Source organism: Crotalus tigris, unplaced genomic scaffold, assembly GCF_016545835.1.
Source record: "Crotalus tigris isolate CLP2741 ecotype Arizona unplaced genomic scaffold, ASM1654583v1 scf7180000024151.2778019, whole genome shotgun sequence".
Taxonomy (NCBI): domain Eukaryota; kingdom Metazoa; phylum Chordata; class Lepidosauria; order Squamata; family Viperidae; genus Crotalus; species Crotalus tigris.
Window position 1 is genome coordinate 1731878 of NW_024100413.1, and position 27282 is coordinate 1759159.

Here is a 27282-nt window from a genome sequence, read left to right on the forward strand (position 1 = left end):
AAGGGGATGCCCACCTAGCCAGTCCGATCAGCTGAAACAATTCCGGCATTCAATAGGGAGACAGATGTGGCAGATTTATTGCTCTATTGTTTGTTTTAATATGATTTAATGTGGTATTCAACCCAATCTAAATAGAACAGTGTTTCTCAACCTTGACAATTTTAAGGCATGTGGACTTCAACTCCCAGAATTCCACAGCCAACATTGCTGGCTGTGGAATTCTGGGAGTTGACGTCCACATGCCTTAAAATTGTTAAGGTTGAGAAACACTGAAATAGAATTAGGTGCTCTTATAAATTTAATAAATAAAAATAATTATCTATCTAAAACTACAGCATGTATACATTCAAAGAAAACATTTGAACAGGAATATTGCCTAGGTTTCTTTATTAATTCTTGATATACAACGATACATATCACGAATGCAGAAAAAAATAATGTGGTAGGATCTGTGATCAAGAAAAGCTTGGAAACATAAAAAAGTATCTTCTCAGAATAGATGTTGTATTTCTGAAGAGTGAAAGTCAGTGTTTGTTCTTGGGCAGTTGATGCAAGACATTAAATCAAGGTTTTCTTTACAAGAAAAGCTTCAGTGGTATCACTTATTATCAGATATGAAAGCTTCATTTTGCCTGTAAAGAGACAGAACAAAAAGGATTGCACATTTAACATCGTTTTCCAACATGTTCAGTTGAAAATGAGCATTTCATTCCTTCTTCTTTGTTATTGTACTTACATATCTTAAAAAAACTGTATGAAGATACGTTTTAACACTAATCTTCAAAATTATTTTATTTTCCTTTTCCATATAATAGTTTCAAAATCTTTGCCTTAAATAATTACAAAGCTAAATTATTATACTGCTCTCACATTAGCAAATTGTATTTTCTTGAGTTGTAAGTTACTGAAAAGCTATTCCTCCATTTATTTAAAGTTTTTTAAAAATGCCTTCATGTCCATCTTGACTCCTGGCAACCACAGGACTTCATAAGCTACCGGCCTCCACCCAATCACCACAGAGAGCAGGGTGCTATCTGGAGCATCACATTTTCTGCTCCACCATTAGTCAGCACCCTTCCTTATCCACGCAGAACAATACAGACAGACCTCAACTTACAATCATTTGTTTAGTGACTGTTCAAAGTTACAATGACACTGAAAAAAATGACTTATGACTGGCCCTCATGTTTACAACTGATGCAGGATCTCCAGTCATGTGGTCAAAATTTGGATGCTTAGCAACTGGTATAGCTTTGCAACATTCCAGCATCCCAGCTACAGTGGTGGGACTCAAATATGTGAACAACGGGTTCTCTGTGTGGATACCGCTTCCGAAAGTCCATTCTGGGCCTGGGCAACAAAAAATTAGCTACCAGTTCTGCCGAAGTAGTGCGAATCAGTTAAATCCCATTCAGGGCCATGTGATCACCATTTGTGACATTCCCAGCCAGATTCTAACAAGCAAAGTCAATGGGAAAAAACAGATTACTATAACAACCACATTATTCACTTAACAATTGCAGTGATTCGCTTCACGAAAAGCAAAAAAAGATTGTAAAATTGGGCATGTCTCACTTAACAACTCCCTTGCTTAAAAACAGAAGTTCTGGTCTCAATTGTGGCCGTACATTGAGGACCACCTGTAGTGATGACGCTTGTATGGTGGAAGAAAATGGCAGCATTGGGAAAGACATGAGGTAAATATATGGAAGCTCCCTCACAGGATAAAATGTCTTAGCTATATCAATAAACAAAGAAGCAGAAGACTTCCATACTCACTTTTTTGAGTTTTGTTGATCAGATGTACAAAAAAGGTCTTCTCTGCCTGTTGCAGTTTTAAAAATGGAACTTCTCACTCGAATCATAACTGGATTATTTAATGTTACATTGTATGTTCTCTTCAAGACAGTATCTCTTAAAAGTGGACTGAGCTGTGAAAATTAAAAAGAAACATGCATTGTGCTGCTGTAGATACATTTTGCAAAATATCAACATGGTAAAGTATAGAAATATGGGAAAGGTTTTGGGGAAAAAATTGTAAAAGAAAGTTAACCTTATACATGAAAGTTTTCTAAGAATCTTCTAGAATGCAAGAAAAATATAATCATTTTTAAATTAATAACCTGACAATATGATACAATAACATTAGTGAACACATAAGATTATTGTGGGACTAAACCTCTTGGGAGTTAATTGGTATATACCCATAACAACTCAGTTAATTTTTTTTTTTACATCAACACACTATTATTAGAACCCTGTAGGCTTCTGGTAAGCACTCTTCCAAAGAAATGTGAATTTATATGAGCTATTCAGCCTCACATTTTTAATGAATTGGCAGCAAAATGATTTAAGCATAATGAAAATGAGTAGCCAAAGTACCAGTTCCTACATATTTCTCTTGCAAGGATATAATATTTGTAAAGAGAGTATGTCTTCCTATACATAATAAAAGGATAAATTTTATAATAAATATACATTTTTTAGAAAAGAATGTTGTTGTTAATCATCTCCTGGTTTAACAATCCAAAATATACATGAGTGAAAGATAGCCACAATCATTTCCTCTACTACTTGGTTTTTCCATTTGTTTGACTAGACAACCTTCAGAAAGCCACATTGAATCAGAGTCTTGTTAGGTTTAAGGTCAGAGCATAACTATTTTCCACATAGGGCTTTAGTGAGATTTAATTTAATTAATTTAATTTATAGTTTAAAGTTGCCTCACAGATTGTAGCTTTTATGGAAGCCATTCCGTCCATTCTGATATTCTAAAGTTGCCTCACAGATTGTAGCTTTTATGGAAGCCGTTCCGTCCATTCTGATATTCCTGATTTTGCTTATTCACATGATTGGAAAACACTTTTGGGTGGTTTAGGTGTTTCTTTAAGACACCATATGTTCCTGGGTGGGTTAGGATATTGTGTGTTTCCTTTGCTGTCCTTTTATGACCTTGCATTTATGGTTCTGCAAGTGGTCAGAGATAGTGGGGCCATCTGCACGTATTCACAATTGATACTGTCCCCTAAGTCCAGGTCAACAGAATAGAGACACTTAAAAGTCTAACACTCATCTAATAACCATCAGTTGAACGCTAGATGACAGGTCTGATGTTACAGAAAAACATCAGGCAGCAAAATAGCCCAATTTAGTATTTTTATAATACAAAAATGGATTAAAATATTTTAACTAAATGATAAATATGTCCTCCTCACGTGTCAATCACATCCCAGAGCTATGTGAGCCCTGTGCTCACCTATGTGAACCCTGTGCTCACCTCAGAACTTTTGATACACAAGGATTTTGTATCAAAATATGAAGACCAATCTGTCATAAAGGAAGGGGGCCCTGTAGTTAATTAAATAATAAAAATTGAAAAAAAGCTTGTTCTATTTTTTAAGGATGAAAATATAGAGCTACAGTATGTTTCTCTGAAGAACAGAGCATGGGTGCAAAAAGAGTTACCGTAAATGCCGGCGTATAAGACAACTTCCGCGAGCGCTGAAATCGGCGCCAAAGACGGGTGTCGTCTTATACGCCGAGTCGTCTTATACGCCAGAAATACTGGTAGTTTCCGGCGTATAAGACGACGTTCTAGGAATGCGGCCCGGCTATAAAGACGGGGGTCGTCTTATACGCTGGGTCGCCTAATACGGCGGCATATACGGTACCTTGATGTTATGCATAAGCCTAACATCTTAGCCAGAATAGATGCTCTGAATAATGGTACACATATCTGTGTAAAAGACAATGGTAGCTATTCTCTAAAAATGAGTAAAACATGGGATAAAATCATATTGAACAATATGCATACAACCAGTGCTTTTTTTGTCATAGAACGCACCAGAACAGAGTTCTGGCACCTTTTTTCAACAGATTTTCCAAGTTTTAAAAGTAACTTTTGAAAATTTGATGTTTGGTCCATGTGGACTTGAATCGCCCTGTCGAGTGTAGCAGGTTGGCAGCAAAATCATTAAAATGGTGCATGCGGGCTGCTTGTGTGTCGAGTCCGATGCATGCGTACTTCGTCTGCGCTGGTTGTGATGGTGCTGCTCGGCTTGTGATTGGTTGTGTGGTCATGTGCTGAGTGCTTACTGCAGGTGGTGACCAATATGCTTCGTTACACAACTGACATGTGGGGGTGCGTACAGTAATTGACTAAGTGCGAAAGGTAAATAATTTCTTTATTTTAAAAAATCATTGGTGAATTGAAAATATTTTTCAAAATTTTAGTGTAAAAGTATGACCCCAAATTTAAAAATGAAAAAAAAAATACTAATTACTTTTCAACCACGGGTCCTGCTAAGAACTGAATATATAATTTTTTTAATAAAAAATTAACAAGATGTGAGTTCCGGCACCTTTTTTCTTACAACTGCACACAACAATATCATACAGAGCCAGTCAGCAAGAAATTTGTGCATTAGAAGAATCAACAATGAATCAAAGGTTCTCAGAATTAGTGTTTTACATAAATTGGAGACTGAAGCCTATAGCTATATATTCAGAATGAAAAACTGTCTTAGAATTTCAAATTGGAACAAAAAAGTATAAATAAGGGAAAAAATGCAAAGAAATTTCATTATGTTATTTCCAGTAACCCTTATTGTTGTCTCCGTTATTTCTAGCTATAGGACATTCAAGGTGACCAACAATTTGAAACTTGATAAAACTCTTTAAAAAATTCTGATTTATGAAAAAAAAACCTTTAGGGTGGATCTAATATTTTTTTTTCTGCTTACTTGACTGAAGGTGCATATAATGCAGCATTAATGTTAATAGTGTTGTAGCAATTGCTTTTGCCTTGATGAAATTTCTTCAAGAATCATCAGAAGATCCCAACTGTTTTTCGAGGGAAACCATAGGATAGTCCAAGGAGGGGGGGGGGAGATATTTTCAAGGTACTGCACAAGGCTCACTGGTATCTAGAGGAAAATGGCCTCAAAAAATCTTGCACAGTGAATTTGCAGGTACTTATAAAGCATCTCTTATCAGATCATGGCCTTGTCTGATTTTGAAGAGCAGGATCTGATGTGCTATGCAAAGACTGAGGTGGAACTTAAGCTGATTGAAGCTATATATTCTTGGTGTGGACTCTTCCTGTTCCAATATACCTCTGAAACTACATAGTTCTCATAAGAGCGATTTTCATAAAGGACACATACTTCTCAAAGGGAGGCATGTCCAGTTATACCTTTCCATATGTGAGGTTTTTTTTCTTCCAGATTTTCCGTATAAAGTTCCATGCTATAATCCTAAAAGAGCTTTTGGGCCTTGATGTTATTTCAAAAACCCCTGCCCTATAAACAAGTGATTCAGACTTCCTCCAGAGTCTCACTTTTGACTCAAGTTTAAGCCCAGTAGCTTTCAGATTTATTTTGAAGGGATGCTGACCAGGACTTAGGAGACAGTATCAATATACAGATGGCCCCTCTGGTCACTTGTAGTCCTGGATGCAGGGTCATGAAAGGACAGCAAGGATAACACCCAATGTCCTAACCTACCCAAGAACATACGATATCTTTAGGGAAACACCCGAATGGGGACATGTTTAGCTACTTCTGCTTTCTCCCTTCTTATCTACAGTGTGCCAGACTTACTGGGTGAAATCTTTATCTTATGTGTGTCATCTCTGCTGGATGGGTTGCTTATGTAATTATACAGAATAAATACAAGGATTTCTTGCCATTTGTGGCTCCCCTCATTTAGAGGAGTCCGTCTCTATTCAGCTGAATAAAAACGTAAAACTTAAAGGCACCTTCTGGTTTCCTGTATTTCTTTATCAAGCAAAACCTCAGAACCTGCATACTGCATCAGGGAAATGGTCCTTGGAACAACAAGAGTTTCACACTCATCATAACTTATCAAAAGTAATTACTGATTAAAGCAGAAACATTTTTGCATGGCAGTTTATCCAAAAGCACATAAAAAGTCCAGTGAGATCTTAAATTGCCCTCATGAGCTAAATCATCCTACCCACCCAAATACTTAAATTGTTTGCTATATGATGCTGTATGATTTATTCATTATTTTGTGTAGGGTTGATGCTGATATGCAAAAAATATGAACATATTGGCCTTGAGCTTTAAATAGAATATATTTGAGAACCAGTATTTTCAAATTAATGAGTTCATACAAAATATCATCTCGTGAAACAGTAGGGGTCCTGAAATTTACTTTTTCATATGCATACAAACTCTCTTTAGATAAAGGTTATTAGTTAATTATAAGCTTACTAAGGCATAATGGTAACGATACAATGGATTGTGCAGCGACATCAAAATCCTTTTGACGGCACAATATTCTGCATTCCTATTAAATTGCAGCCAATCAAAAAGCAGTTCATGAAAATTCAAAAGGATGCAAGATGTAGCCTTTCTGAGAGTATAGCCTTCGGCTATGCAATTCTGCTAGCTGCAAAAAGATAACATGGTTTGGCATTTAAATTTAAAATTGTTTAATTTTTTTTCATTGAGCATTATTTAAAACAGAAGGCAAAAAAGTGCATACATATTAATGTTTCTTTTGGCCATGCTCTATTTCATTCTCCTACATATACATAAAACTATTCTTCTACTAATATACAAATATCCACAGGGTTCAGTTTGGTTTTTGGGAGGTGAACATAGACTGAATTGGCCTTCAAAAATCAAATTATCTCCATCCCTGCCCTACAGACCTATTATTTAGTCCCAATGCTTCATCAGCTTTATGAAATAAAATATAGTACCTTGGATAAAGTCTATTATTCATCTTTGCAACCATACTGGTAATTGCAGAAATAGGCTTTTAAGGTCTCTCAAACATAGGTTGGTGATATCTTGTTATTATTGGAAAGACAAACTGATTAATTTGACATGCAGAAGAATGCAGATTGAAGCTGAATATATTGGTTCAGTCAGGAGCCTCATTCATACCCCTTCTGCCATGTAAACAATTAAAGTAAGATTTTACATATTTGTTCATCTTCAGAGTTTAATTACAAGCAACTGAGAATATGATGAAAAGGCTGGGTAATAGCTATCTAAATAAATAAATGAATGGCACTTGGATTGTGCACACATCCCGTACAATCTTATAAGTAAAAATCTGACATGTTTAAAATATTTTGATCCCTTCTAATTGCACCCTGTGGTTTGTCTGTTGCAATGTGTCTGTGTAGGGAGGACACACAGGCTCTTCCTAGTTTGAAATGCCACTTTTCTTTATAGGGTGAACTAGATTACAGGTATTCTAGGGATCTATACATTCTGCAACAGAAGTTGCATGGTGCTTTTTGTCCCTTTCGTTTCTTTCATCATAGAACAGAGTGGCTGGGACCACAGAATCTTGAAAGACTGACTATGCTATACCTCCTCCTCCTTCTTATATTTCAGTGAATTGGGGACATGTCTGTTTGAACCTCTTCTCAATATTATCTGGACATTTTGGTCTTTTAAAAATGTTTTACATCCTACTGCCTTGGCGGCCGAGTCAGCATGTCGCTGCAAATTTCATTTTCTTTAATCTCTCCACACATAGCTAATGTGGTATAATGCAAAGATGTTGGATCAGGTCTGGGGAGTTTCAAGTTCCCTCTTACCCATAAAAACTCACGGCATGTTCAGAAGGTAATCACGCTGCAGCTACAGAGATTCCTGGATGAGATAGGTTATCTGGATCTTTTACAGCCAGGTTTCAGGTTCAGATATGGATAGATATGGCATTTGTCTTGCTTTTAGATGATGCGTAACAAGAGCAAGATGGAGGAAGTTTATCCATTGATAAACTTGACCTCTTGATAACTTTCAATACTATTGACCATAGTATCCTTTTGAGTTGGCTTCAGACCTGGGATTGGGGGGGGGGCATAGTTTTGTGCTGGTTGTGAAAGTTATGTAGTTTGAACTATTCCTTTCCATTTTGGGTGTTTTCACATCCTGGAAACACCTATCCAGACCCAGTCCTAATGTACTTTCTGAATTCACTTATCTCTTCCAGAGATTTTTCATTCAAAATCAAGTTTACAAGGTTCATTTCAAACAAATTCTTCCCAGTTCTGGAAAATGCATCGCGTATTTTGCCAGGAGTCATCATGGAAACACATCCCATGATCAAACAACCCAAACGTTTCCCGTTGGCATCCTCTCGGTAGCTGACTGTTCATTTTCAATATTCCTCTTTCTCTTCAATGACTATTCTGCAACATATCCTCCAACAGGAATGAATAAATGAACATAACTTGGGGCCCCAGTTCCTTCATGTTTCTGCCCAGAACTTTATGGTCCCCTGCATTATTTTTTTTAAAAAACTTCACTGCACTATTTTTAAATGTATTAAAATTTTTGTAGACCCTAGGTTTGTTTAATCAGAGAAATTATAGGACGTAAGCTGAGATTCTCTCCTATTGCATGATGAATAGGAACGATTTGCACAGAATGTTAAATGATTGCTTGATGCCTCTGTTGTAGCATACAATATAGCAATAAGCACTATATGAATTCAAAATGCATTTCATAAACCTCAACTGTTTCCTGAAATGAAATGATTGCCTGAATGCTTCTGTAGTGTTTCCACAGTCTATGACCATCTTCAGGACTAGTGGAATACTGTTATTATATGACATGCATTGTAATAGGCTCAGTCAATGTATTTAGAAGCAGATAAAATGATATTCTCTCCCAAATATTATACACAACTATGGTACAATTTTACTGTTCATACAGTATATGAGCTATGTACAACATGAGAGACAATTTAAAGGTTGAATGAACTGAGCTGATGTATCTACAAATTGTCAGCAATTCTTGAAATGAAAAAAAGAACTACATTAATTCCACCATTTACTTTTTCTTTTATGCCTGTCATTTTATCACAGGTTACTGACTCCAGGATATAGATTCATATAATGATAAATTTCTTTAATAGTGAAGAAGCAATATTTCCCATCAGCATATATAACATCAAGAGAATAGCGGAGAAACAATTAGCACTTTTAATTTGATTTTTTCAATTATATTTTCAGCACTTTTGAAAGCAAAACCCAACTGAAAATGAAGTATAGCACTTGATATTCTACTGTTTATGGAGCTGAGAGAATTAAACCAGCCTCATAGAAAATATTAACTAAAAGTATTCACACCTTAGACGGCACACTGAACTTGGAATTACATGGTAGTGGTTTTTTCTTTCTTTTTAAATTATCCTGGCTCTGCCTCTGAAATCCAAAATAAGTCCAAATTTAAATGGAAACTATATTTCAGAAACAGAAGGCTTATGAACTCAGACAGGCTGAATCTAGAGCTTAGAGTTCAAAACATATGCCACCCTAATATTACAATTCTAAGTAGGCCTTAATAAAACAGTAAACAGTAAACATTTAACTGCTGTCCATCTTATATCCTACTCTTTAATCCCATCTTATATTCCCTGGATTATCATTACAGGGCTGCATTCATAATTGTCATGCCCGTTCCATTGAGTTATGGCCCTCATGTGGCCTGAACAGAAGAACTGAAGAACAATGACAAAGAGAAGTAAAACAGAAGAACAGAAGAGCGGAAAAACAATGAAATAATTTGCCTTCAGAAATTGTGGATGCTCCATCACTGGAGGCTTTCAAAAAGAGACTGACAACCATTTGTCTAAAATGGTATAGGGGCTCCTGCATGAACAGGGAGTGAGACCAGAACACTTCCAAGGTCCCTTTCAGCTCTATTATTCTATGTTCTAACCAGCAACTCCTTGTGTGGTATTCAAATTAGGGAAGAAGAAGAAGAAGAAGAAGAAGAAGAAGAAGAAGAAGAAGAAGAAGAAGAAGAAGAAGAAGAAGAAGAAGAAGAAGAAGAAGAAGAAGAAGAGGAAAGAGGAGGAGGAGGAGGAGGAGGAGGAGGAGGAGGAAGGAGGAGGAGGAAGAGAAAGAAGAAGAAGAAGAAGAAGAAGAAGAAGAAGAAGAAGAAAAGAAGAAGAAGAAGAAGAAGAAGAAGAAGAAGAAGAAGAAGAAGAAGAAGAAGAAGAGAAGAAGAAGGAAGGAGAGGAGGAGAAGAAGAAGAAGAAGAAGAAGAAGAAGAAGAAGAAGAAGAAGAAGAAGAAGAAGAAGAAGAAGAAGAAGAGGAGGAGAGGAGGGGAGGAAGGAGGAGGAGGAGAAGAAGAAGAAGAAGAAGAAGAAGAAGAAGAAGAAGAAGAAGAAGAAGAAGAAGAAGAAGAAGAAGAAGAAGAAGAAGAGGAGGAGAGGAGAAGAAGAAGAAGAAGAGAAGAAGAAGAAGAAGAAAGAAGAAGAAGAAGAAGAAGAGAGAAGAAGAAGAAGAGGAGGAGAGAGGAGGGAGGAGGAAGGAGGAAGGAAAGAAGAAGAGGAAGAGGAAGAGAAAGAAGAAGAAGAAGAAGAAGAAGAAGAAGAAGAAGAAGAAGAAGCCGCCTAATTATTCCAGTCTCCTATTTCCCCTAATGATGGACTGCAGTCCATTAATATTGAAACAACTGAATGAGAATCTACATAGTCCTGGCCTGGAGAATCAAGTGACAACAGGAAGCCAATTCTATGAAATTACATAATGCAAAGCTCTCAAACCTGATATACATTTTCCATCTGATAAATTTGTTTCTGATAAAGATGACTGCTTATCATTTGAAAAAGACTTAATACATTCAAATTTAATTGATAATATGAATAAGACTAAGGACAATACTTTATGGCTGTTGTACATTCAATGCATTAAGAAAGTGCTTTCCAATCCTAGAAATTAAAAAATTTAATGGAGGTTCAATTGATAGTTTATTGATTTTGTAATCTGTATTAAGCATTATTGTGGTACCTCAGGACTCGATTGCTTCAAAAATTTTGTCCTGGTACTCATCTTTTGTTTGGTACTCAATGCATTGTGATAGGAAAATGGGGACAGCTCAGGAGAATGGAGAGGAAGTCAGCGATGTTGGGAAGGTCCCTGACATAGGAAAAGAGACAGACAGGAAGTCCTTCCTGGCTGAAACAGAGAGTCACATGGTAAGTCATGTGGTTTGTTTGTCACTCATTGTTTTTAGTACTTGTCCCACCTCCCGGAACCAATTAAAAATGAGTACCGAGTTACCACTGTATTCTCTCATATTGTGCTTCATCTTGTTTCTATGCTTTAGTATTATAAATGGTTTAACTCTGCTTGGTTATCCAATAAACTGAACTTAATTAATAAAAATACAGAAAGCCTTATAATATTAATATCTTTGTAAATCTGATTTTGTCCTGAAATATACCAGAAAAGCATATTTGAATTTGACAAGCGATATATTTTTACTACTGACATTCATTAGTAATTGTCTAAGAGGGCAAAATGAAACATGTTGTTTCTGTGGCTGGCTTTCATATTAAAGCAACTATTAGCTATCTGCTAAAAGTGAGGTGACTCATAAGTACAAAGCTTGTGAAACCATATATCAGTGAGAAAGTTTTATAGCTTTAGGGTTGCTTGCAAATCAATTCCTTGGAGTGGGGCAGCCATTAGTAGCTTTTAAGACTGCCTACAGCTGTGTCATTCACTGTTGTTTTGACACATTAATGTATTAATGGTATGCATAAGGCTGACATAACTTGTCTGAAATGCTATTATTGTAATTATTTGACATCTTTGACTGGACAGCAAAATTAAGAATGGTAACAAAGGAATATGTAAATATTAAGACATCCTTTGAGCATTCGTTTGTTACCAACAGCACATAATCAAGAAGATTTTTTAAAAAATCTTTGATATCAGTATGGTATATAAGAAATCCTGTCAAAGGAAATAATCATGGAACAAGAGGAGAGTTGGATAAAAATGATGACATGTATACCCATCTAATTTTGTTTCAGTAGAATATGGTTAAAAAGCCACAATGTAGTGTAGAATTTCAGATTTTATGGTCTACTAAGTTCCTTAACAATTACAAAGTTAGATTCCTGATTACCTATTATGAAAAAGTCCATTATAAATTGAAACTAATAATAACAGTGGCAGATTTTATATAATTTTTCATGCTATAACAAAGTTACCCACTGGAATTTAACCTAGGATAATTATAACCAAATATAATCTTTGAAAGTATAGCAATTAAGATTTGCCAGTGGCTATGAAATCAAATGAGAATTATTTCTACTCATATTCCTCTTTTTTCATTTAAGCAAAACTGGGATGTAACCTTTTAACTGGGTTCTTCTGCACCCCCTTGAAATAAATGAAGAAAAATGGGGAATGCCAAAAGTCTGAATATGATAGGAGAAAGAATAATATTCTTCAGGAAAAAAATATGGCCATAGTCTAATTCAGTGGTTCTCAACCTGTGGGTCGGGACCCCATTTGGGGTCGAACGACCATTTCACGGGGGGTCGTCAAACAACGCAGTCCGCCATTTTTTCCCCCTTTTCCTTAGCTGTGCTACTCCCTTTTATTCTATTGGCTTTTGAAAGCCAATAGAATAGACTCTCTTGAATAGTCTAATTCTATTGGCTTTCAAAAGCCAATAGGAATTGTCCAGGCTGTCTCTGCCCTGCTGAGCCCGCCAAAAGTCCCATTCTGCAAACGGTGCTGCACCAGTTGAGTAGTCCTCGATTTACGACCGGTTGAGTAGTCCTCGACTTACGATCGGTTGGGGGTCGCGGCATTAAAAAGGTTGAGAACCACTGTTCTAATTGTTGGTGTTTTCTTACATTAATTAAAAGGAACTATTCCCTGAGAACTTTTGATACATGCCATTGCAAAATTAACAGCTAGGCAAGAAACTCTCAAGAGCAAGGCATTTCCCCACAAGGGAAAATGTCCCGTCTTGATATGTTCATATATCTAAGGCAAGTTGGAAGAGTATAACCTGATATTTTGTGCTTTGCACAATGGCGCCTACTTGTTTCGTGTATTATGTTTTTTTGTATTATTCTCCCAATCAGTTCTCTAATATTTATTTTCATTGCAAAGGCTAAGATTATTGATTATCTTGTTGAGCCCCATCCAGCACACTACCAAAGTTACTAACATTGCTTTGCAATGTTCATGTTTTGAATTTTAAAATTACCTTTGTCCTCGCTTATTAATTAGACACCCAGGCCTCTAGTATCCATATAAACCAATCCAACCATGTCTGACACTGAGGGCCTTGCAGGACTTTCAGTTGCTTATAGTCTCATGCTCAGCCTAGATAACTTTGTAAGACATGATCTAATTTTATTGTTGGGAACAACTGGCACACTTAGGGGAAATTCCTGCCTGTGGAAACTGTCCTTAGACTCCAGACCAGTTGATGACCTACCTCTGACACTGACACCATTGGACTGTGCCCAATGACACTTCTGTCTGCTGCTTTGGATTTTCGTTACAAGAAACTTCTCATAGACAAGTTTTCAAGAGATTTGGGAATGCTCAAAACTGCATGGGTTTGCTTAAACACTGTCTGTCACTGCTCATAATAGTGTGATTAAAGCAAAGCCTTTGTAAGTGAATTCCTTTGTGCATGTGTGTATCTCCTCTAGAACAAGACAATCTTTGAGGACAGGGCATCAGAAATGAGAACTGGACTCTAATGCTCAGTTTCCCATCCTTGAAAACAACCGGTGCCTTTTTCTCTAGTCACTTCAGACAGTGAGATGGATGGCATGTAAGTAAAATTGAAAATAATAATAATAAAATAAGTTTCTCTCTGTCCCATTGGTACTTTGATTTCCATTCTTTCTCTTTTGTTCTAATTTAGCATTCCTCAACCCCTGAGGGACACTGAGGGAGCCCCCCACTTATTATCCTTTGCCATTCTAATCTCATATCCACTCCTCTGCTATTAAATATCATCTCCTCAAAAGCAATCCATACCACCAAGGGACACTTAACAAAACCTATAAAACAGTCAGCAAATGACTAGTTAGAACGTTCTATAATTCCCAATCTCAATTCATTCCAAACTGCACACTGAATGTATCCACATTCTGTAAAATCAGCTGAGTGCTCCTTCTATGTCACACATGGTGTTTAGTATCCATATTAATGCTAACATTACACTAGGGTGATATCAAGAATTATTGTTGAAAAATATTCCTGTAACTATATGATAGTTTTCTATTAATATCTGTTATACATTTCCTTTCTGTTACATTACACATTATTATTTGGTAACAATTCTTGGATTCATTCAATTTATCAAAAGCCACATGTAGGGTTACAGATACCCTTAGGGGCTCAGATTGTATAGTTCTAAGAAAATAATATAACTAAGTTAAAACAAAGTAAATAGTTCAATTTTAGTAAAAATGCTGCTATTCATTTCTGCAATAACTAGAAGGAAATAAAAATTAAGAAGAATGGAAAGATAAAATTCTCAGAAATATGGTAATTATAGCATTTGCATTATTCAATTTAGTTAGGAATTCATTAACCACTTTAAGCAGTATCTGAAAACCTAAAGACAACTTAGCTTTTGTCTGAGAAGTTAGAGATTATTTGACTATTGTTTTGTTTCTATCTTCTTTCTGGCCTAAATCATTCTTGTTCAAGAAAAAAAAATATTGATCAAATATGTTTATTCTGATATTGGAAAATGTATATGAGAAGACCTCATATTTATATTTAATGAAAAACAGCTCATTTTATTTGCAAAAAAATATCACCTTTAATTTTGTCTTAGGAGATACTGATTCATGAGTTATTCTTTGTTCAAAATCACATGTTAGTTCTTACCAAAATGAACCAAAGGCAGCACTTTGGTAGAGCTTCAAATACATTGCAATTTCCCATCTACAATAATAATAATAATCCCCCAGTGAGGCACTACCTTGACGTGGTTGTGGGGCTTGTGTACTCTAAGGAAGATGAGAGCTATGCCAGAGGTTCAACCATACTGGACAGGTCTCATCAGAGGAGTCAGACAAAGAGTGTCTCTCCCATAAAAAATATGGTGAGACGTAAATTTCAGAATGCCATACCGGCTCGGACGTCGCGCCCGGGTTAACAAGGTCCGCGCTAGATATTGGAGTTCCTGGATATCTGGTGAAAAATGGGTTACAGGACTCAGGACTGTTGGCTGAGCAACCAGGGCCAGCAGCTGCAGAACTACTGGAAGAAAAGACGTTTACCCGTCGCAGATACACAGTGATTGAAAACAAAGAAATAATGATCTGTTACTACAGATCAAGTCCAACAAGAAGAGGATATCTAAAACGAATGCACCAGTTCTGGAAAGAACAACATCCAGAATCAGAAATAACAGAACAGAGACTAGCAGATCAACGCCGATTTATAACACGAAATAAAGTATTCACAGAAACAGAATTGGACGAACTGCAAAGGTTTACCCGGGGCAAAGAAATCAAAGCCTTACCAGAAGTAATTCAGAATGTAGAGGCAAACCAGGGGGAGTTGGCAGTGAAGGAATCCAGCAGAGATATACAACTGTTCTCATTTGGAAACCAGGCACCTCTTCCTCAGGAAGAACAAAACCCTCTAACTAAAGAAATAAAAGAATTGAAACAAAGAATAACTGAGCATCTAGAACAGCACAAAAACAACAGAATAAGGCTAACTGCATTGAAGCTTGTTCCAAAGAAACAGCTAGCACAAGCATTAAAAAATGCAAATACTGCAATATCAAGTATAAGCACCAATTCACTGCAAGAAACAAACCAACTAATGTACAGCACAGCTGCAGTTATAACAGAATACCTGGGATGCAAAATCAACAAAAAAGAAAAACAAACAGTGCACCAGAAAAATGGAAGGTTAGACTAGAAAATAAGATCAGCAAGTTAAGATCACATGCAAGCAAGCTAGAACAGATGAAAGAAAAGAAGCTGAAGAACAAGAAGACCAAAGAATACCTAATCAAGAAATACCACTTAGAAACAAGGAAGATCAAGGAAGCACTGGAAATAATAAAGCAACAAATAACAGCTATAGCCAGGAAAATCAGTAGATATGAAGCTCGAATTGCAAACTATAAGCAGAACCTCCAATTTCAATCCAATCAGAAACATTTCTACCAATCCATCAATGGAGAAACTGCAAGGAATCAGTCAGTACCTGACAAGGAAGAAACAGTGCAGTTCTGGAAGCAGATATGGGATAACCCAAAGAAATACAACAAGGATGCGCTTGGTTAAAAGAGGTGGATGCAAATAAAACAGAAGCTGAAATGAAAGAACTAGTAATAACAACAAAAATGGTAGAAAAAAGAGCAAAGAAAATCAAAAATTGGTCAGCACCAGGTGAAGATGAACTGCATGGGTTTTGGTTGAAACAACAGTATACTACAAGGAAGAGAAATTGAAAAGTGGCTAACAACTGGGAAAACCTACCCAATAATGAAAAATCCAGCAAAAGGGGCAACATCAGGTAACTACAGGCCAATTACCTGCTTACCAACAACTTTCAAATTACTAACTGGTGTAGTAGCTGATGCAGTGCAACAGCATCTAGTTGAAAACAATCTCTTTCCACCTGAGCAGAAAGGAAACCGCCCCAATAGCAGAGGAACAAAAGATCAACTCCTAATAGACAAACTGATCTTGGAAAACTGCAAGAGAAGGAAGACCAACCTGAATGTGGCATGGATTGACTACAAAAAGGCATTTGACTCTCTGCCACATGATTGGATAATAAAGTGCCTAGAAATAACAGGAGTCAGTAGAAACATCAGAAAATTTGTGCAAAGATCGATGGCACAATGGAAGACACAGTTGCAGATCAATGGTGAGAGACTGGGAGAGGTTAATATCAAGAGAGGAATATTTCAAGGAGATTCATTATCACCATTACTATTTGTTATTGCACTGTTTCCTCTGTCAACAATACTGAATAACTCAGGACATGGCTATCAAACATCAAAAACATCTGCCAGACTATCCCACCTCCTTTATATGGATGATCTGAAGCTGTATGGAAAAACATCATCTGAAATAGAATCGCTGCTCAACACTGTCCGTATATATAGCCAAGATATTGTAATGGAGTTTGGCTTGGACAAATGTGCCACACTTACTATCAAACAAGGAAAAATAATGAAAACTGAAGGAATCAAGATGCCCCACGAAAATAACATTAAGAGTCTGGATGAGGAAGAGTACTACAAATACTTGGGTATCCTTCAAGCTGACAACATCAAGCACACTGAAGTCAAGAAAAAGATTAGAGGTGAATACATCAAGAGAGTGAAGAAGATCTTAAAATCCAAACTCAATGGAGGAAATACCATAAAGGCAATCAACACCTGGGCAATCCCAGTCATTAGGTACACAGCTGGAATAGTGGACTGGACTCAAGCAGAACTAAAAGCAATGGATAGGAAGACCAGAAAAATAATGACAATGAATCATGCCCCTTCATCCACGCAGTGACATTGATAGACTTTATCTACCAAGGCAAATAGGTGGGCGTGGAATGCTACAAGTACATCAGATGGTTGAAGAAGAAAAAATGGCTTTGGAAGAATATCTGAAGAACAATGATGAAGATGCACTGAAATTAGTATATCAGGAAGGCTTACTAACTACTGGAGAGACCAAACTGGCCTACAAGAAAGACCAAATGAAGAACAGAATAGAGGCATGGGAAGACAAAGCACTACATGGCCAATACATTAAAAAAATAGCTGGGAAAGCAGATAATAACAAGACCTGGCAATGGCTAAGAGCAGGAAAATTGAAGAAAGAGACCGAGGGACTAATTCTGGCTGCACAAGACCAAGCCTTAAGGACAAATGCATACAAAGTCAAAATTGAGAAGACAGCAACAGACAGTAAGTGCCGCCTATGCAAAGAAGCTGAAGAAACAGTGGACCACTTGGTAAGCTGTTGCAAGAAGATTGCACAAACTGATTACAAGCAGCGGCATGACAAAGTACAACAATGGTGCATTGGAAGATCTGCAAAAAATATCATTTGCCTGTAAGCAAAAACTGGTGGGATCATAAAATAGAGAAAGTCATAGAAAATGATAAAAATTAAACTGCTCTGGGACTTCAGAATTCAAACAGACAAGCACCTGCAACATAACACCCCAGATTTAATAATTGTCGATAAGAAAGACAAAAAAGTCTGGATAGTGGACGTGGCAGTGCCTGGAGATAGCAGAATAGAAGAGAAAGAACTGGAGAAGATAACAAAATACAAAGACCTACAAATAGAAATAGAAAGACTGTGGCAAAAGCACGCAAGGGTAGTACCAATAGTCATAGGCTCCTTGGGCGCAATCCCAAAACAACTGGAGCACCACTTGAACACCATTGGCATTGACAAATTTGCTATTAGTCAATTGCAAAAGGCGGCCTTATTAGGAACTGCTTCCATCCTGCGACGATACCTGTAATACCATCAAACATCCACATCTGCCTATCCCAGGTCCTGGGTAAGGACTCGATAGGTAGACAAAATGCCAAATCCAGTCTGAACATCTGGCTGACTGTGCGATGATCCATAATAATAATAATAATAATAATAATAATAATAATAATGATGATGATGATGATGATGATGATGATGATGATGATGATAATGATGTTGGAAGGTACCTTGGAGGTCATCTAGTCCAACCCCCTGCTCATGCAGGAAACCCTATACCAGTGGTTCTCAACCTTTCTAATGCCGCGACCCCATAATACATTTCTCCATGTTGTGGTGACCCCCAACCACTTATACATCACTGAGTGCCAGGGGCGTGGCCAAAGAAAAGGGGAAAAATGGCGGACAGCCTTGTTTGGCGACCCCCGTGAAATGGTCGTTCGACCCCAAATGGGGTCCCGACCCACAGGTTGAGAACCACTGCCCTATACCATTTCAGACAAATGGCTGTCCAGTCTCTTCTTTAAAACTTCCACTGTTGGAGCATTCACAGCTTCTGGAGGCAGGTTGTTCCACTGATTAATTGTTCTAACTGTCAGAAAATTTCTCCTTAGTTCTAGGTTGCTTTTTTCTTTGGTTAGTTTCCATCCATTGCTTCTTGTCCTGCCTTCACGTGCTTTGGAGAATAGCTTGACTCCCTCTTCTTTTGACAACCCCTGAGATATTGGAACACTGCTATCATGTCACTCCTCGTCCTTCTCTTCATTAAACTAGACATATCCAATTCCAGCAACCGTTCTTTATATGTTTTAGCCTCCAGTCCCCTGATCATCCTTGTTGCTTTTCTCTGTACTCTTTTTAGGGTGTAACATCTTTTTTACATCGTGGTGACCAAAACTAGATGCAGTATTCCAAATGTGGCCTTACCAAGGTATTATAAAGTGGTAATTAACACTTTGCATGATCTTAATTCTATCCCTCTGTTAATGCAGCCTAACACTGTGTTAGCTTTTTTGGCAGCTGCAGCACACTGCTGGCTCATATTTAAGTGATTCTCAACGTTCCTAATGCCGCGACCCTTTAATACTGTTCCTCATGTTGTGGTGACCCCCAACCATAAAATTGTTTTTGTTGCTACTTCATAACTGTAATTTTGCTACTGTTATGAATCATAATGTAAATATCTGATCTGCAGGATGTATTTTCATTGTTACAAATTGAACATAATTAAAGTATAGTGATTAATCACAAAAACAATATGTAATTATATATTGTGAAATATTTATTTCTAATTGCAAATAAATGAAATTTTGTCTTGAAGCATGGTATAGCATGGGTAACAGTCTTAATATAACAACAGTAAACTACATTGCTACATTTTGCGACAGTATGCGTAAAAAGCCAACATCAGTGCGAAGGTTGAGATTGCTTCTTTCTCACCAGATCAGAAATTCTCAGGGCAGTCTTTGCAAGAACACAATGAAGATCATCTTCCACAACAAGTCTACTTGTTCTGTGGCAGCCCATCAAATATTGAAATACTGCTATCCTGTCTCCCACAAGTCCTTCTTTTCTCTAGACTAGCCAAACCCAAATTCTGCAACTGTTCTTTATATGTTTTAGTCTCCAGGCTTCTAATCATCTTAGTTGCTCTTCTTTGCAAATAAATCTCAACATCTTTTTTGTAGTGTGATAAGCAAAATTGGATGCAGTATTTCAGATGTGGTCCCGACTCAGAAAATTCAGACACCAGTCTAGCCAGTCCTCTCTCACAGCCCTGGTGGGAAAGTGGCTACCACTTTCCACCTTGTGCTAAACGAAGGATCCGGAGATGGATTTTAAGGAAAGGACAGGTCAAAGGAACGGAAAAAGAGGAGGGGGAGTTTGATGCTGTTACCTTGGTATCCACTGTGAACCCCTCCCAATAGCCGATTCGCTCTTTGAAATGACTCAGGAAAGCGCGTTCAGCCGGCTTCACATACGAAACCTGATTCTTTTTGCTCATGATCACTCATCCATTTTGCTTCTGCACATGTCACGTGGGAGGAGCTGCTCTCAGCGACTTCCTTTCCCTGCTTGCCAATGGTTGCATCCATCTTGGCTTCAGGGCAGTAGCTGAGGCTGCCTGGATGCCTAATTTAAAGAGGGCGTCACTTCAGCACTGAACGGAGACGGAACTGAAGGGGTGGAAAGAAGAGGATGGTGTCCGAGAGCACCAAGTCAGATGGCTAAGAGAGGACGACTAGTGGGAGGCTAAAATGGGTCTGCACTGCTTTCTACACATTAGCTGCTCTCTACACATGTGTGACTGGTCCACATAAGTACATCAGCCTGGAGATGGATAGAGGAGTGGTGTCTTGGTTCCTAACACCACTGGAAATATTTGTTTTCCGATGGTCTTAGGCGACCCCTGTGAAAGGGTTGTTTGACCCCCAAAGGGGTCCCGACCCACAGGTTGAGAACCACTGCTCTAGAAAGAGTACAGAGAAGAGCAACAAAGATGATTAGGGGCCTGGAGACTAAAACATATAAGGAACGGCTGCTGGAATTGGGTATGTCTCGTTTAATGAAGAGAAGGACAAGGGGTGACAAGATAGCAGTGGCTCCAATATCTCAGGGGTTGCCACAAAGAAGAGGGAGTCAAGCTATTTTCCAAGAGGCCTGGAGGCAGGACAAGAAGCAACGGGTGGAAACTAAGCAAGGAGAGCAGCAACCTAGAACTAAGGAGAAACTTCCTGACAGTTAGAACAATTAAGTAGTGGAACAACCTGCCTCCAGAAGCGGTGAAGGCTCCAACACTGGAAGTTTTTAAGAAGAGATTGGACAGCCATTTGTCTGAAATGGTATAGGGTTTCCTGCCTGAGCAGGGGGTTGGACTAGATGACCTCCAAGGTCCATTTCAACTTTATTATTATTATTATTATTGTTGTTGTTGTTGTTGTTGTTGTTGTTGTTTTCCCATTGCCGGCAATAGGGTGGTCATGGTTTTGGTGTGACGCATCCAGCCTGCGGGCCAGCAGTTTGACACCCCTGACCTATACTATACCTGTGCATTTGATTTTTCTTGCCTAAATGTAGAACCTTACTTTTTTCACCACTGAATTTCATTTGGTTAGATAGCACCCAATGTTCAAGTCTGTCAAGATCTTTTGTATCTTAAGCCTGTCTTCTGGAGTGTTGGATATTCCTGCCAGCTTGGTGTTGTCTGCAAATTTGATGAGTTCTCCATCTATCCCCTCATTCAAATCATTGATGAAGACGTTGAAGAACAGAGCCCTGGGGCACCCCACTACACACTTCCCTCCACGTAGATGCAGTTCCACGGAGGACCACATGCTGAGTATGTCTACAAATCCATCTGGTGGTGATGCTTTCTAACCCACATTTTTCTATCTTTTCAAGTAGTAGATTGTTGTCTACTTTATCAAATGCCTTACTGAAGTCCAAGTAAATTATATCCACAGTATTCCTCTGGTCCACTAATTTTGTCACCTGGTCAAAGAATGCAATAAGATTTGTCTGCATAATCTGCTTTTGACAAAACCATGTTGGCTTTTGGTAATGACTTTGTTTGTCTCTAGATGTTTCCTGATTCATTGCTTGATTATCTTTTCCAGGATCTTCCCAGGTATTGAGGTCAGGCTGATAGGTCTGTAGTTTCCTGCATCCATTTTTTCCCCTTTTTTGAAAATGGGAACTACTTCAGCTCTTTTCCAGTCCTCTGGTAGTTCCCCAGTGCTCCAGGATCTTTGAAAGATATAGTTGAATGGTTCTGAGATCACATCTGCCAATTCCTTCAGAACCTTGGGGTGTAGTCCATCTGGTCCTGGTGAGTTGAACTCATCTAGGCTGGACAGGTGCTCACTTAACATTTTCTTGCCTTTCTTAACTTGTGTTTCTAATCTGTTTTTTATGGTACTGTTTTTGATAAGTTGGACTGTTTTTTTCCCTTTGTGTAAATACGGATGCAAAAAACAAGTTGAGTAGTTCTGCTTTCTCCCTGTTGCTTGTCACCTTCTTGCCACTTTCTCTCACTAATTGACCAATCATTTATTTTTTCTTGTTTTACATGTTAAAAGAAGTTTTTTTGTTATTTTTTACTTTTGTTGCAAGCCTTAGTTTATTTTAGCCTTAGCTTTCCTCACTTCATCTTTGCAGGCTCGGGCTATTTGCTGATATTCTGCCTTAGTTATGTGCCCCTCTTTCTACTTTTTATACTTGTCCTTTTTTTCTTTCAATTTATCAGAGAGTTTTTTATGCAGCAATGCTGGTTTCTTTTGAAAGCTGTTATTTTTCTTCTTTGTTGGTATTGTGCTAGACTGGACTTTTATAATCTCACTTTTCAAAATTTCCCAAGCTTCTTGAGTTGTTTTTCCCTTGAAGATTCTCATCCATTCTCATCCACTGAAGTCTGCATAATTTTAACAATTACAGATTTTGAAATGCATTTTTTTTAAAGAAAACAGTAGTGAGACATATGACTTATGTAAAACTTAAGAGATTTAGATAACTGTGTTGACTTCCTCCCAGATGTATATTAACTCAGTTGAAAAGATAGTACTTCTTTACACAGATGAAAAAGAAATACGCTGCACTAATCAGCTGATATTGATTATAGAACAAAGATGGAAGTGTGATTATCATGCTATTGAAGATATATCAAAGCTACTCTTGACTTGGATTTTGTTCATGATTTTCAATTGTAAATATGAATACAATACTTGCTTTTCATTTACTTGCTTTTACTATCTCAAGGTCTAGTTCTCAGAAAGTGGAAAGAATGCAGATGCCTAACCTCTTGACTTTAAAACACAGCCATTGCTGTGATCAAAGTCAATTTCTTTTAAGAATGACACAGACTAGCAATGGAGAGCACTGAAATGGAATTACTTTCATTTAAGAGTCTGAGTGGGAAGATTTCTTAATATTACACAAAAAGATTTAATCACAAATGACACACAAAGGAATGTGCTGTTGAAATCAGTGGAACAAAGCCAGTTTAAATGGACTGTTAATTGTTCCCAATCTTACAATTCAGCCCATTTACTAGCAAAAAGGTAATCCCATGCATTTTAGTTGAGACCAGATAGGACATTTAAAGAACACATATAACCAAATTTTATATGAGTAGTCATACCTATTTTCTACTTCTATAGTACAATTAAAAGTTAGCAGATATTTTTGACAATTAATAAAATAATGGATAATGGAAACTGTGAAATGAGCCAAAAATTTATCAGAGCTGCTTCACAATGCAGCAAAGTGACTAAAGCATGTAGATTTAAGATAATAAATATGTACAGTGGCTATAATTACTTATTCAATGTGATTCTGGTGCTTCGTTCCCTGGAAGATAACAGTTTATTGACATTTTTGTTAATCCTAACTAACCAAACATCATATGTAATAGTGCATTATTACCGCATTTGTATATCTAGATAAATTTAATTACCAACAGGAACTCACTTCTATTTCCAGGATTTTGGGATCACATTTCCCACTGATCTACAATTGTCTGCTCTGACTGATAATAATCCACGGTCACAAGATATATTACCCAAATCTTATTCTGCAAAACATATTCTATCATTGGCTTATGATCCTTCCATTTCATATGATTTCAAAAAGTTTAGACTGAGGGCAAATAGTTTATTTAAATTAAGCAAGTCTGCAATCTGGATTGAGAACTACCACTCTTGAGAATACTTAGTGTGTCATCTTGAGTTTCAGAGAAGACTGGTAAAATATAAATGTCAAAAAGCAGATACATAATTAGGAAAAAAATAATAGTTTAATTGTTTACTAAGTAATATTGAATTATCCGGCAGATCAGTAATTGATAGGAATGTAATTTCTATTAAGTATACTCGGGGATTTTGTAATTTAAAACATAAAATGACATACTATAAAATTAAAATTTACTTATCATTTTATTTCTACGGTGGTTCCAAATCTGGTTTTTATTATGTTATTGGCCTGATTAACTCATGGAAATTATCCTGTGAAATTCTAGACATAGTTGTTTTCTGCTTGCCTTTCATTCATATTAAACTTCTGTCTTTTCTTATTCAATGAAAATTCTTCAAAATGAACACTGCATTTAGCTTACTGATTATGAAAAAGTGTGGGGAGCTATCAGTGTTGGGATTCATACATGTGAACAACCAGTTCTCTGTGTGGATGCCGTTTCCGGAAGTCCATTCTGGGCCTGGGCAACAAAAAATTAGCTACCGGTTTTGCTGAACTGGTGAGAACTGGCTGAATCCCACCACTGGGAGCTATGCTGCAGAGAGAGATATGTTGTCTCTTATCTGATTATTCCCTAGGAAGTATCTCTCTGCTTTGTCTCCCAAAATCGTTCCCCCACACTACTTCATCTACTGAAGATCTAACTAAACTAAAGAGATTTTCTGTCAGAGATTTCACCATTTAAGGATTGAAAGCATTTAACGCATGGTGCTAATCATTTGAGATCCTTTGGTTTCAAAGCAGGTGACATTTACTAGAACAGTTCAAGTGAATTATTGAATTCTAAAGTTCATTGGACAAGTACAGTGTTACAAAACTTAAAACTGATAAAATGGAAAATGAAAATCTGAAAAATTTCATAGATGTTATCTGGCAAACAATACATCAACTATCAAAATAAATGGCAACCTTATATCATACTTATTTTAAGCTGTGATTATTTAATATAAAGGTAACCTAATACTGTTTTCCCCCAATATCCGATTAGCCTCTTCTTCCTAAAATGATTCATCTATCAGCAATATTCACTTGCTCAAGTTCTTCTTTGGAAAGAATGCAGAAGGCTATATATGCTATTCACCAAGCTCCTCATTTCTGAAAGTAGAAAGGTCCATACAAAAAACAAAGGAAGACTTAAGTATTCAACTAAGATGTGTAGGAAAGTATCCTTCAACCAGTGGTACGGGTACCACCTGTGGTACATTGGCACCTGGCAGGTGGTACGCGACCATTCTAGAAAAATGGTAGTGGGGGAGGGGAATGAGCTGAACCGGTGGCAGCACCGCACAAGCCTGAACGAGAGATGGCTGGAGCTGCAGGGCTGTCAGGGCTCAGTGGAAGCGCCAGGATCAGTGCCAGGCTCCAGCTGGAGCTCGGCGCTGATCCTGGTGCTTCTGCTGAGCCCAGAAGAAGCGCCGATCAGCTGGAATGTTGCAGCATCTCCCGGGTCTTGTGATTTACATTCAGATGCTTGGCAACTGATTCATATTTATGACAGTCACAGTGTCCCAGGGTCATGTGAAGTGACCAAAACCTGCTGCAACCACCCAGTAGATAGGGGGGAATAAAAACCAAACACCTCCCACCCCATCCCCGCTGCCAATCCTCAACAGAAATGCTCACAATAATGAAAACCTTGGGCAGGAGGAAGAACACCGCTGGGTGGGCAGGCAGGTGTCTTGCTCGACTGTGGCTTGGAGGGCGCTTTTTACAGTGCCATTGTAACTTTGAACAGTCACTAAGCGAACTGTTGTAAGTTGAGGACTGCCTGCACTTCATCACCTTTTTCCTTTTTTGGGGGGGTCATCAAGTTTTTGACACCTTGCTAGGCGTCTGGTGGCACTCGGATGTTGCCTTATCCTAAAAGTGGTACAATGGGTGAAAAGGTTGAAAAGCCCTGCTTTAATCATTCCTTTTTGCCTCCCTCCATGTTTTAATTTCTACTTACTTTATATTACAGTTAAAAAAAAATAAGAATGACATAGTTTTTCAGAAAAGGAATTAACCTGAAAGAAACATACAATTGACTTGTTTGCCAATCAAAATTAGGTACTGTACATCACATTGTAGCATTTTGTCTATGCCAGCATCAAAGATAACACAGAATGCATCATCTCATGAAGAAGAGCTCATATCAAAAGCTAATCTTTAGATTTTCTTCACTTTCAAACTGCATTATCTGCAATTATAATTAGTTTAATTATTTCCTAATTGTGTCATGTGGAAACTAGGATCTGCTTGTGTTTCAGTTGCATTCCCATAGGAAACATAGTGTTATAATTCTTATTACATGCCCTGAATATGTATGAAGAACAATGTCCCTTTGGAAATTAGGAAATTTAAGTCATATTGCTGCATACCAATTTATTTTACTGTAGTTCTATTTTATAAAAATGATGGCATTTTGGCAGCAATTATTATTTATAATCATAGTTATTATAAGGCGTATTTATTCAGAGAACAGCACACTTTTCATGTTCTAGAAGGTTTGGTAGACACAAACAAATGACTACAACTGAGTTTTAGCCACATACATGGCTAAATGTATGTGGCTAAATATATTTTTTTCCAATGTATGGAAAAAATATCCATGATCCTTCTCATATACATTGAAAGACTCATCCAAATACTTAAATGGGACCAGAAAAAAATCCTACTGCTGGACAGATATCTGCAATCCAATATCAATCATTATTTATTTATGAAAACAAATGACCCATGCTAAATTGAGGAGATAAATGATAAATACATACTATCATTCCTGCTTTAAAAAATAAACTCTGCAAAAATATACAGGTATTTGAACGCATTGAATATGAGCCATACCGTAAACTGTTACATTAATGTGAAACGGTATATAAGTCTAAGTGCTATTGCTATTAATTTACCTGAAAATAAATACTATAATAATAATAATAGTAAAGTTGGAAGGGACCTTGGAGGTCATCTAGTCCAACCCTCTGCTCAGGCAGGAAACCCTATACCATTTCGGACAAATGGCTGTCCAGTCTCTTCTTAAAAACTTCCAGTGTTGGAGCATTTACCGCTTCTGGAGGCAGGTTGTTCCACTGATTAATTGTTCTCACTGTCAGGAAGTTTCTCCTTAGTTCTAGGTTGCTTCTCTTCTTGATTAGTTTCCACCCGTTCAATATACTATTGAATTCAGTATTCCTTTTTTGTCTATAGGACTGTGATACTGAGAACAAACTTAATACAGTAATCCTTGACTTACAACCATTTGTTTAGTGACCATTTGAAGTTACAATGACACTGAAAAA

General features: G+C 37.4%; 1 protein-coding gene across 2 annotated transcripts in view; it reads right to left on the reverse strand.

Annotated features, from left to right (window-relative positions):
• Nucleotides 1-372: 372 nt before the first annotated feature.
• The window catches only part of STPG2 (sperm tail PG-rich repeat containing 2), a 193316-nt gene continuing 166406 nt past the window's right edge, over nucleotides 373-27282 (reverse strand). For both annotated transcript variants that reach the window (XM_039322889.1, XM_039322888.1), the window contains 2 exons: nucleotides 1780-1931; nucleotides 373-632 (listed from right to left, as the gene is read on the reverse strand). In XM_039322889.1, the coding sequence (XP_039178823.1) occupies nucleotides 599-632; nucleotides 1780-1931 (186 nt within the window). In that variant the 3' untranslated portion in view covers nucleotides 373-598. The remainder of the gene's footprint in view (nucleotides 633-1779; nucleotides 1932-27282) is intronic.